The sequence below is a fragment of the Gavialis gangeticus genome, unplaced genomic scaffold (genome assembly GCF_001723915.1).
Source record: "Gavialis gangeticus isolate Ggan-Ray unplaced genomic scaffold, GavGan_comp1, whole genome shotgun sequence".
Lineage (NCBI taxonomy): Eukaryota > Metazoa > Chordata > Crocodylia > Gavialidae > Gavialis > Gavialis gangeticus.
In genome coordinates, this window is record NW_017729031.1 from 33,463,554 (window position 1) to 33,475,986 (window position 12,433).

Sequence of the window (12,433 nt, forward strand, 5' to 3'; positions counted from 1 at the left end):
GCGGCGCGGGGCTGCCCGGGGCCCTGCCGGCGCCGCCATCTTGGCCCCGGCAGCAGGCGGAGCTCGGCTCAGGGTGGCTTCGACGCGGCAGCGCCCCAGAGAGGGCCGCCTGATAACACCACCCCCCGGCAACGCTAGAGCAGGGGCTGCCGGCGATACCGCTCCCAGACGGGCGCGCCAAGGGCACTCGGGGTCTTTCTGCACCGAGGCCCTCTGCCCAGCGGGGTCTTTCCGTCGCGGAGGTCTGCCCCGCACGCTGCCTGATTTAAAAAAACCCCCAAACACTCAAAGCGGTGGGGGGGGAAGAGGCTTGTTGCCCAGCAACACCACGGGCGCTGCCTGTTGCCTGGCAATCAGGTGCCCCTCCCCCGCGCCTGCCAATGACGTCATCGGTCAACAGTTACCGTTGCTCTTGTGGCCCTGGGGAGCGTGGCCAGAAGTGGAGCGCGGCACTTCCGGCAACGAACCCGGAAGCGGAAGTGGTGTGGAAGGGTGCCCGCGTGCGGGAGCAGCATGGAGGTTGTGGCGGCAGGCGCGGGAGCGGCGGCGGCGGCCCCGGCCGCGCTGCTCTCGTTGGACCCGCAGCTGCAGCGCCAGTTCCAGGCCAAGGTGCAGCGCGTCCGCGCCGCCAAGGTGAGCGCCTTGCGGGGAGAGCGGCCGCGGAGGTGGGTGGGGAGGAGGCTCCGAGGTCTCCCTCGGTCGGGCCTGCTGCTGACGGTGCCCGGCCTTGTTCCCGCAGCACGAGAGGCTGACCCCGGGCGTGGTGTATTTGGGACACATCCCGAAGGGTCTTTACGAGCCGCAGCTGCGCGAGTACTTCAGCCAGTTTGGGACTGTCACCAGGTTGCGCTTGGCCAGGAGTAAAAAGGTAAAAAGTAAAAGGTTTCACCTTGTTCTGCAGCTCGGTTGCATCGTGCTTGACAAAGCCCCGGGTGGGAGGATATGCTTTGAGCAGGGGGTTGGGGTAGGGCAGTGGTCGGTCCTCAACCAGTGCGTGGGGAAGTTTTGAACTCTGTCCGGCTGCAAGGGTACACCCATGGTTTCCCATGGTTTTTCCCCTTAAAAATGGACTCTCCTTTAGAAGTTTGCTTGCAATCATATATTCTTGCAACTCGCTTTTGGGTCGTGACCCACGGGTGAACAAGTGCTGATCTAGATGTGACCTGAGGTTCCTTCTGGCGCTCCTGTCCTATGATTGTATTCTCTATTGCTGTCGTAGTTTCATAGTTTCTAGGGTCGGAAGGGACCTGAGCAGATCATCTAGTCCGACCCCCTGCCATGGCAGGAAGAGCACTGGGGTCAAATGACCCCAGTAAGGTGGTCATCCAACCTCCTCTTAAAAACCCCCAGGGTGGGAGCCTGCACCACCTCACTTGGAAGCTGGTTCCAGACCCTAGCCGCCCTGACCGTGAAGTAGCGCCTCCTGATGTCCAACTTAAACCTTCCCTCCGCCAGCTTGTGACCGTTGTTCCTGGTCACTCCTTGCGGCGCTCGGGGGAACAGGGACTCCCCCAGCGCCTGCTGATCCCCCCTAACCAGTTTATAACAGGCCACAAGATCCCCCCTCAGCCTTCTCTTTTGAAGGCTGAACAGGTTCAGGTCCCGCAACCTTTCCTCATAGGACCTACCCTGCTGTCCCTTGATCATACGAGTGGCCCTCCTCTGGACCCTCTCGATGCTGTCCACATCCCTCTTAAAGTGCGGCGCCCAGAACTGGACGCAGTACTCCAGCTGCGGCCTGACCAGTGCCGCATAGAGGGGGAGGATCACCTCCTTGGACCTGCTCGAGATGCATCTGTGGATGCACGACAAGGTGCAGTTGGCCTTCCTAACCGCCTCCCCACATTGCCGACTCATGTTCATCCTGGAGTCAATAATGACTCCCAGATCCTTTTCCACCTCCGTGCTGACAAGAGGGGAGTTCCCCAGCCTGTATGTATGGTGCCGATTGTTCCTCCCCAGGTGCATCACCTTACACTTGTCCGTGTTAAACCCCATCCTGTTCTCCTCCGCCCATCCTTGTAACCTATCTAGGTCCAACTGTAGCCTGTTGCTCCCCTCTATTGTGTCCACATCCCCCCACATCTTAGTGTCATCAGCAAACTTGAACATAGCTCACTGGCTAGATTCATAGATTGGAAGGGGCTGGAAGGCACCTTGCAAGATCATCGGGTCCAGCCCCCTGCACCAGGCAGGAAAGATAATGGGTCAGGAGACCCTAGCAAGGTGACCGTCCAGTCTTCTCTTGGAGATTTCTGGGGTAGGCGATTGCATCACCTCTGGAGGGAACTTACTCCACAATCTGGACACCCGAAACGTGAAGAAATTTTTCCTACTGTTGAGCCTGAATCGGTTTCCCAAGAGTTTGTGGCCATTGCTCTTGGTTTTCCCCAAGGGTGCAGGGTGAACAGTTGTTTGCTGAGCCCTTGATGTATTCCCCTGACGTAGTGGTAAGCTCCTACCAAGCCTTCTCTCAGCCTTCTCCTTTTTAGGCTGAAGAGGCCCAAGTCCCTCAGCCTTTCCTCATATGGCTTGCCGTGCAAGTCTGATAATACGGGTGGCCCTTTTCTGGACCCTCTCAAGCTTTTCCATGTCCCTGTTGAAGTGTAGCAGCCAGACCTGGACGCAGTCCTCCAGCTGTGTCTCACCAGTGCCGAGTAGAATCACCTCCTTGGCTTTGTTGGAGATGCATCGGTTGATGCATGCCAGGGTATTGATTGCCCTACTGGCTACAGCTTCGTGTTGCCAGGTCGTGTTCGTGCTGTGGTCTGTTATTACCCCCAGGTCCCTTTCAGTCATGGCTAGTTGGCGTCTTGTCTCTCCTGCTCTGCTTTCGCCATCATAAGTTTCCCCAGTTGGACGTGACCGTTTTGTTCGGTGTTAGCTTTTTATTATGTTTTCTCTGAAGTTCATTCTCAGCTGTGCTCTTCCAGTCTCATAACTCTGGCACCTTTCTTCACAACCAGATTCACTTCACTGAGGGACGTTATCAGAGCAGTCAAAATTCACCTCAAGTCTTAGAGCATGGAGGAGCGATGGGATCTCTGAGCTTCCCGACTGCTTTGCTTGCGTTTAATGAGCCGTGTTTCTACAGATGCTTGTGTTTTCATTTTTTACATCATCAGCAAGGCAACGGCTCTTCACTTGGTGGCATAAATTTTAGTTGGTTACAGATATGCAGTAAAATAGAGTTGAGTCATGTTTTTGGAAATGATGTAACGTGAACCAGTTTACTTGTGGGATTAGTGACTGACCTAAAACGCATATAGTTTATACTGAGGGCTTGGAGTTGTTTTTGTTTCTTTGAGAACAGATCGTGACCCCTTGAAACCTAAGGCAGCAGCTAGAGTTGTTTTGGTATTTGGCGCCTAAACACCCCTCTAGTTTTCTGATACTGTTGTTATCATCTGCAGACTGGAAGCAGTAAAGGCTATGCGTTTGTAGAGTTTGAGTCCGATGATGTTGCTAAGATCGTGGCAGATACCATGAACAACTACCTCTTCTGTGAAAGGCTTCTGAAATGTGAGTGTGTATCTCCGGTACCTGTTGTGGGAGGGAATGTATTCGTTGCACATGTGGGTGTTTTTTCTGGACAATTTGGGAATTTCTTCACTGCAACATTAGAGTTCCAGCGCAAGAAGATTTTTCAGATGAACGCCCCAGTTTACTTGCTTGGTTTCTTTCTCTATGAGGATCTCTCCTGCATGGGGGTGCCTCTGGTGATCTTTAATTTCCTACCACGTTTCAATTTAAATTAAAAAATTAGAACAGTGTTTCAAGTCCTAGTGATGGGACCTCTGTTGTCTTTTATGGTATAAAACCACTCCACATAGAAGCGTTCATTTGGATAGAAACTCTTTTCTACCCATGCTCTGCTGCAACCACTATTATTTAATTACATAGATTTACTGTGGGTGGGTTAAAAACTCAGTGCAGCTGGCAAGATGTTCAGAGATGCTGAGCTAAGCACATACCATTCTTGAAAACAGTAAGAACTGCAGGTGAAAATCAGGCTGTCTTGGAGAGCCCAGTGCTCTGAATCCCCTGCCACTTCATGCCATGGCTATCCATAACAATGACTAAGGGAGCTTACCTTTTGCTAGGCTGATGTAATGCTGGTGTATAGTGGGTGGATAATAATTACTGAGTATCAGTATAGAAAGCAACATACAGCGGGTCTATGTACAATGGTGATTGATGTTTATTAATATAATTTAGGCAAAAATGAATGGCTTCTCTCTAACTTGGGGATGTCTCATTGTCCCAGGTCAGTTCATGCCACCTGAAAAAGTCCATGAAAACCTTTTCAAAGGCAGTGAGACTAATTTTAGGAAGCCGTCGCGTCCAGCAGTCAAGCGGTATAACAAGCAGCGATCGCTCAAAGACAAGAAAAAGATGACAGAGAGGCTACTTAGAAAGGAAAGGATGTTACGCAAGCGGCTGGCCGAGAAAGGCATAGATTACGACTTCCCTGGATTTGTAAGTAAATGCAGAGTTTGTGCCCAAGACTGGGACACCAAGGAGAAAGTATGGAGGTGGGGAGTAATCTAGCAACAAGGCAGTGACTGAGTTGGTGTTAAGGGGCCCATGAGAGCTTTCATGAATCACTATGAGCGTTTTTACATGTGGTCTCAATGTGGTGCCAGGTGCCTTTAATTAGCGAGCCATATGCCACATGTATCAGCAGTGTGCTTTGAAATGAAGCTCACTAAATGTGCTTTATTTCAAAGTGCACTGCTGCTATTTTCTCAGGATGGAGATGTGTTGCACGTGATGCACGAGGATGCCAGAGCACGTTAGTTTACGTGCTCCAGCAGACTCAATCTGGTAGACTTAATCAAATCTGTTCCAACGTGCTGAATTTCCAGCACATCAGAGCAGGCTGCCGCATGTGTGTAAGTGCCCTATGTGGCCTTGCTGCCCCATTTGGTCAGTGTGATTTCAGTGACACTGCTCTTTCTTGGAGAAGGCTGTGGCAGACTCAAAAACTGATCTTTGATTTGTGTTGCTATGTGGTGGTTGTCTCTGAAGAGCTTAGAGACTGCACTGTAATGCCTGAGCACTAGGGCTTTGCAAAATTTTACTGGCAGTTTCGTTTCGACATTATTTCGACTCGTTTCGAGCTCGAAACAGCAAAATCGCAACAAAACAGAGAGCTTTGAAACAGCCTTGAAATGAGGGAAGTCGAAACATTTTGAAAATTTCAAAATGTTTCGAAGCTCAAGGTGGGCTTGCCTGCAGGGAAACAGAAACTAAAGTAAGGAGAGGGTGTGGGGAGCGCTCTCATTGACTGTGTAAGCTGGCCAATGACTGTGATCCTTTCCTGAGGTCCCTTCCAATCCCAGTGCTCTGGGGGAGGGATGGAAAAACTACATCGAAGGCAACATTGTTTGAACTGTCCTGCTTTCTTCCTTTGTGTCAGTTGGGTGAGGGTGCACCTTAATACACAGTGTCACCCACCCATGTCACGAGTTTTGCCTGTCACCAGCTAGGGGTGCAGTGCCCCAGAACCCAGACTCCCCCTGCACTGATCTCCTTGAAAGCTGGCAGGCTTCGTGGCCGCAGCAGGGGCCACCATCCCTGCAGCTTTCACCTTCTTGCACCTTAATGCACAGTGTCACCCATGTCACGAGTTTTGCTTGTCCGCAGCTTGAGGTGCAGTTTTCCCCAAACCCTGCACCTATCTCCTTGAAACTTGGCAGGCTTTGTGGCCTCTGCAGGGGCTAGCAAGCCTGCAGTTTTGAGCCCGCTGTGGCTTAACACATACACGACATGAGTTTTTTGCTTTCAAGACTTTGAGGTGCAGTTTCCCTGAAATCCCTGCACCTATCTCCTTGAAACTCAGCAGGCTTCATGCCCTCAGAAGGGGCTACCATTCCTGCAAGTTTCATCCAAATTGGGACAGAAATGACAGTTGTAGGCTGTTGCGAGCTTCCCCGTTATAGCCTATGGGTGAAATGGTGAAACAGCATAACTGTTTCGACAAAACAATGGAACAGCAATTTTGAATCGAAGCGAAATTCAAAACAAAATGCTGTTCCTTCGAAACATCGAAATACAAGTTGAAACGAACGGTGCTGTTTCGCACAGCCCTGCTGAGCACCCTGTGGGCTTGGAACATCCTTGCACTTCACCTTGTGCATTTGAACCAGGCTGTTTGTTACTGTTTTTGAGCTAGTCAAGTGAGGCTGAGAGAACGTGGCTTGCCGACAGCCACACGGGAAGCTTGTGGCAGCGTTGGGACATACTGCTGGGTGTTCCAAGGCCTAGATTAACTTTTAAGTGTTGGGCTGCCTCTGCTTTGTTTGGTTAATATATGTTTATAGAATGTCTGCTCGAACACACAGCTCTTACAGGGTCTTATTCTTCCTGTCTGGCCCCCTTGGCAATAGGTGTAGCAAACCAGGAGGCTTCTCTTAGCTCTGATTATGGGGAACATAGAGCCTTAATCTGATTGCTTCTGTTGCTAGCTCCCATCTATTAGTGCAGCAAAGCTTTCGTAATCATGAAGGAAAGTCTACAAGCCAGGTTAGGAAAACCTCCTCCACGTTCTGCATGTAGTTCCGTGTCGTAACTCCTTTCCTCTGCTCCCACAGGCTGCAGCTATACCTCGGCAGAAAAGGAAGAAAGTTTCAAAATCAAACTCAAAATTGAACATTTCTGTGAACAGCCAGGTAAGTTTTTAAACAGCTGTTTTTAAAGGGAGAAGGCGTGTGTTCCCTAAGCCCTGTGACAGGCGGCAGGATGTGTATTTGAGGCATTTGCTTGGCTTTTCTGGGTTTGTTGGCTTTACCTTCATGAGCCTGTGGCTCTTGCTAATGGGAAGCTGCCCTGGTTAGTGGTGAAAGCCTTTGCGAGTGAAAAGCGCTGGCATCTGAGCAGCCTGCTTATGCTGCTGGCCTGCAGCCTTGTTCTGCATTGCAGTAGCCACCTCTGTGCCCTACAAGCTGCATTTTCTTGTGGGGGTAGAGCCTTGCACATGGTGGGAAGCCTTCACTCTTCTCAGGGAGTTGACCCCAAATTGATGTCTCTCTTCCCCATCCCACAAGCCACTACTCCTGCAGGCCACTTCCACGCTTGCTTTTACAAACATGGACACAAGAGAGCAGCACCACTCCACGTTAATGACAGGACCTGGAGCTCCTTTGTACTTGTTAGGTCACAATGCTCAGATGCAGGGAGAGTGGGCAGTTGTGACTAGAGCAAGCACAGAGTGACTGACTGGCTGCAGGCTTTGCCGGCACAGGTTGGGGCACCCAGTGCTGGGGCTCAATCATGGTGTAAAGCTGGGGCAGTCAGCAGTGATGCCAGAGCTTCACTGGCATCCTGAGTTCCCTCCAGTGTTTAAGCATCCAGGTGAAAGCACCCCTGTCAGTGGATGATCGCCACATGGAAGCTTGCAACCTCAGCTTGTCCCTCCACTTCAACAGGGGAGTAGTTTTGGTATTGAAGATCAGTGGTGGACTGGAGCTGTCAGCTGGGAGCCTCAGGCAGTAAGGTGTGACCTGGTCAGGGTAGGCCACGAGGCAGGAGCTGATGGATGGATGTAGGGACATGGGCTTCCCATTTGGGGGTGATGGGTGTGTGTGTATGTCCTAATTCTGTGCCACTCCACCCTCTTGGCTGTCAGTGCACAGATTGAAGGAGGGGTGGGGACAATAGGACAACTCCCCATTATGCTGCAGGCCCTGGGGATTGTGCTGTGCGACTTCCAGAGCAGCCAGTTTTGGCACTAGGAAAATCCCAGCTTTGTTCAGGCCTTTTGGAATACAGGACTGTCCCTTGGGGTCATTTCTCAGGCTACTTAGTGCTTGTGATGTCTAGACAGAAGCAAGAAAGGCACGTCGCCAGTAGCATGTGCCTCTCATGAGGTGTGAAGTCTCCGGATGCTCAGGGGCAACTAGCACAGGTTCATGAGCGGCAGGTCCTGTCAGACCAACCTGGTGGCCTTTTATGACCAGGTCACTAAATCACTGGATGCAGGGGTGGCAGTGGATATAGTTTTCCTAGACTTCAGGAAGGCTTTTGATACTGTCTCTCACCCCATTCTCATTAGGAAGCTGGGGGACTGTGGCGTAGACACCCATACAGTCCAATGGGTCGCCAACTGGTTAGAGAGTCGCACCCAGAGGGTGGTAGTGGATGGGTCCTTCTCGACCTGGAAGGACGTGGGAAGTGGGGTCCCACAGGGCTCGGTCCTTGGGCCCGCCCTGTTCAACATCTTCATCAGTGATTTGGATGAGGGGGTGCAAAGCACCCTGTTCAAGTTTGCTGATGACACTAAGATGTGGGGGGATGTGGGCACAATAGAGGGGAGCAACAGGCTACAGTTGGACCTAGATAGGTTACAAGGATGGGCGGAGGAGAACAGGATGGGGTTTAACACAGACAAGTGTAAGGTGATGCACCTGGGGAGGAACAATCGGCACCATACATACAGGCTGGGGAACTCCCCTCTTGTCAGCACGGAGGTGGAAAAGGATCTGGGAGTCATTATTGACTCCAAGATGAACATGAGTCGGCAATGTGGGGAGGCGGCTAGGAAGGCCAACTGCACCTTGTCGTGCATCCACAGATGCATCTCGAGCAGGTCCAAGGAGGTGATCCTCCCCCTCTATGCGGCACTGGTCAGGCCGCAGCTGGAGTACTGCGTCCAGTTCTGGGCGCCGCACTTTAAGAGGGATGTGGACAGCATCGAGAGGGTCCAGAGGAGGGCCACTCGTATGATCAAGGGACAGCAGGGTAGGTCCTATGAGGAAAGGTTGCGGGACCTGAACCTGTTCAGCCTTCAAAAGAGAAGGCTGAGGGGGGATCTTGTGGCCTGTTATAAACTGGTTAGGGGGGATCAGCAGGCGCTGGGGGAGTCCCTGTTCCCCCGAGCGCCGCAAGGAGTGACCAGGAACAATGGTCACAAGCTGGCGGAGGGAAGGTTTAAGTTGGACATCAGGAGGCGCTACTTCACGGTCAGGGCGGCTAGGGTCTGGAACCAGCTTCCAAGTGAGGTGGTGCAGGCTCCCACCCTGGGGGTTTTTAAGAGGAGGTTGGATGACCACCTTACTGGGGTCATTTGACCCCAGTGCTCTTCCTGCCATGGCAGGGGGTCAGACTAGATGATCTGCTCAGGTCCCTTCCGACCCTAGAAAGTATGATACTATGAAACTATGGTTGCCACCGGCATCTCTGAGCTCATTGCTGGCAGTCCAGGCTCTGGTCCTACTGCAATTCTTGGCCTTCTTATTTTGCTTCTTATGTGCCCAACATTGGGCCTCGTCCCTGGCATCCCCTAGTCATCAATTGCCTTGGAGGACATCTGTAAAATTGTAGCCCCTGTGGGGCTGCCCAGGGAAATCCAGATCTCTCTTCTGGTTCATTCAGCAGCATAGGGGTGAGCTGCAGTTGTGCCTGCAGGATTGAGAAAGCCAGCACCTAATGGAAGCAGATATGGCTGGAGCCAGCCCACTGGATGTTAGGCAGGCAGCCTCTGGGCATCATACTTGGAAAATGTTGGGAGCCCTCATCAGCTACATGAATTAATCAGTGCAGCTGGGACCATCCAGTTTGCATGCCTGAGGTGCCTGTCTGCATTGCGGTCTGAAAGTGTTGTCCTTGGAGGTGTTGCCTAGCTTTCTGCTGTCACTTATTAGTGGACCGTTTGTGCACTGCATGTCCTACTCCTTTGTTTAACGCAGCTGTTAGGGGCCAGCCACGCCTGGAGAGCAGAGTGCTGACATTTGGGATCACAGGAACAAGCTCCAGCAGTTCCTCAGGCATGTCTTGTACATCCACATAATCGGGGCAGGATTTGGGTGTGCGTTAACAAGATGTGTATTAAGCAATAAAGACGAGTGCTGGGAACTCCCTGTTTAATACAGTGCCACTGGGGTGCAAATCTGCCATAATCTGCAGGAACAGACCATAAGCCTGGTTAGAAAGTTTTCCAGGTTAGAAACTCTTTGCACTTGCTGTTTCCAGCATATAAGGAGCTGGGCTCCACTGGTTGCACCTGCTGAATGCTGTTACTAACTCTGAGTATCTCATTCGCTTTACCCAGGATCCCACCCCGGTCTGCACCCCCACAGTCCTCAGTCGTCGGAAATCTCAGCCCCAAGAAAGTGACTTGGATGACAGTGAAATAACCATCAAGCTGCCCCCGCCCAGCGTGAGTGCCAGGCCGAAGAGGACGCCAGCAAAGAGAAAAGGGAACCTGAAGAAAAAGAAATAAACATGACCCTCCCCTGTTAGTAGCCAAGTATTTTTTTTATTTTCATTTTTTACCCAAAAGGCCACTGGGAAGCCAGGGGTGCTTGCAGGTTTTGCTGGTTTGGCCTCCCTCCATTTGACTGGGCTAGAGGTTCGCAGCCTGTGTGTGGGGGGCTCCCCCTGCATGCTTTTGCAGGGGATCCCAGTCTTTTGGCACCGAGGGGAGCAGCAGCCCTTCTAGGAGGGAGCCCTTAGCTGGAAAATCCTGGGAACTCTTCTGTCTGACGGAATGAAAATGCCAGTCTCCTGCCCTGCCTGCTCTGTCCCTGAGTTAGCCATGCACCTCGCTCCTTGCATCTTATTAGTGCAAAGAAATCCTTGGTGCTTTCCAGCCCTCCTCCAGACCTGGTGCTGCAGTATGTTTTACCATTGTAAAGAGCTGTAACAATGTGATTTATTTTTATAAATATTTTAGAGACACTCTGTTTCTGTCAGGAGTGAGCCACCTTCTCACCATGATGGAGCAGTCCTCTCATTCATGAGTCCCACTGGTTTAGCTAAAGCTTCAGGCTCTTTGCAAGTGGAACCCAGACCTTGTGCCTTAACCACCAATTAGCGCAAGCATTTTTGAAAGGAACTTCAACTTCCTGCTCTTCAACATACTTTAAGAACTAGCATCAGCCTATGGGCGGCTCAGCCAGGGACCTAAGCAGCAAGTAGAAGCAATGTAATGGTTGTCTTCCTGAAGTGTGTAGTTTTGTCATTATATGTAAAAGAATATGTCAAAATCTGTGATTTTTATTTTCCGTTTCTCATAAGCATTTTTCAACACTGGGAAGTAGGACGGTGAGTTCTGTCCAGGCAGTGAATGGTGCCGAGCCCTGCTTTGAAGGGGTCATAGCCTAGATGTAATCAGTTCTCATCTAGAGAATGGGCAAACTTCTGCTCTTGTCCTTGGTGATACAGGTGTCTCTTCCTTTGAAGGATGAGTGTGGCTAAGACCTGAACCAGAGTGGAAGATTTGGAGGTTGTACTCGCAGCTCTGCCAGTCTGGCCTTGGGCAACTCATTTAACTGCTCTGTGCCTAAATGGTGCCATCTGCAGAATAAGGGTTTTGTCTCTCTTTATTGGGGGAAATAAATTCTGCCTCTGCTGCTCTGAAGCGGGTTACCATGGTGTGTTTAGTCTTGCACTGATACTGTATGCCTGTGAGTTGTGGGAGTTCATTCCCAAGTGAATGGCATGGCTCCTGTTTTGATGGCAGAGGGCATGGAGGCTGGCTTGACTGCTGCAAAAAGAATTAAGCTGTCATAAGCTGGCCTCATCTGTCACAGATGCATGGGAGCTCTTCAATCTGACACTGGCTCCAGCGAAGTGTGCAATGCTGGGAGTGAGTGAGCCTGGCACAGCTGTTGGGGTGACTGCCGGTTCAGCCTGAACTCCTCTAATGTCTCGTCTCACCGTGGCTTGGGGAGATTATTTTGGCACAGGCTGTTGAGGTGTTCCCAAGGGGTGATCTGAAGCTGGGCGGGGGAGACGTCACAGTACAGTTCTCCAGCTGTTTTCCCTGTCAGGTATGATGAATCCTACTCAAAGTAGAGGCTGTGCCTTTAAAAGGCCCTTTGGTACTAAGCTGTGTTCAGGTGGGGTATTTTACCTTGTAGGTGTGTTGAATCCCCTGTATTCTGCCCCTTGTAGAAACAGCTGTGGTGACAGGTCATGTTTAAATTTTGCTCATCACTGTGCAGCCTTAACAAAATACCTGGCCTTAACTGCTCATTGCTTGAACAAAGATGCTCCTCCTGTTACAGTGTTATAAGCTCTAGGTCTAGTTCAGCAGAATATTTCAGAGGAAACCCCAGGCCAATTTTGGAGCCAGTCAGGTAAGGTCCATGCTACTCTGGGGCTGCCTAGCAGCACAAGAGAAGTTTGATAATTTTCTGACATCCTTGTGATTTGAACAGTCACACAAATGAGGACTAACTCCAGCTGCTAGCCTGTGCTTAATGACTAGTCAGCTAATTCCCTTTGATATCTCCTAGCAATTAAGAAAGCTTGGGGCTGGATGTGTATTCAAGCAGTTGACTTCTTGGACAAAAGGCAGCTCTGGGGAAAAGACCATGCCAGCCTGATACAATCCCCAACTGTACTTTGCTTCTTTACTAGCAGCAGCGTGCCTTCCTATCACGTAACACACTAGTGCCAATGCGTTCCTTTGGCTTTGCATAGCAAC

General features: G+C 51.0%; 2 protein-coding genes across 3 annotated transcripts in view; one reads left to right on the forward strand and one right to left on the reverse strand.

Annotated features, from left to right (window-relative positions):
- Positions 1-390, reverse strand: part of TSN (translin) — a 9,091-nt gene extending 8,701 nt beyond the window's left edge. Inside the window, exon 1 of the mRNA XM_019522809.1 lies at positions 347-390. Coding sequence (XP_019378354.1) covers positions 347-390 — 44 coding nt within the window. The remainder of the gene's footprint in view (positions 1-346) is intronic.
- A 106-nt stretch (positions 391-496) lies between these two features.
- Positions 497-11,364, forward strand: NIFK (nucleolar protein interacting with the FHA domain of MKI67). 2 transcript variants are annotated; one of them, XM_019522591.1, is made up of 7 exons: positions 497-633; positions 740-868; positions 3,414-3,522; positions 4,268-4,479; positions 6,597-6,674; positions 10,052-10,237; positions 10,699-11,364. In XM_019522591.1, the coding sequence occupies exons 1-6, from the start codon at positions 514-516 to the stop codon at positions 10,220-10,222; spliced, it is 819 nt and encodes a 272-aa protein (XP_019378136.1). In that variant the 5' UTR covers positions 497-513; the 3' UTR covers positions 10,223-10,237; positions 10,699-11,364. The 2 variants fall into 2 exon arrangements, with proteins under 2 accessions (XP_019378136.1, XP_019378135.1); XM_019522590.1 differs by having other exon boundaries at positions 498-633; positions 10,676-11,364.
- The last annotated feature ends 1,069 nt before the right edge of the window (positions 11,365-12,433 follow it).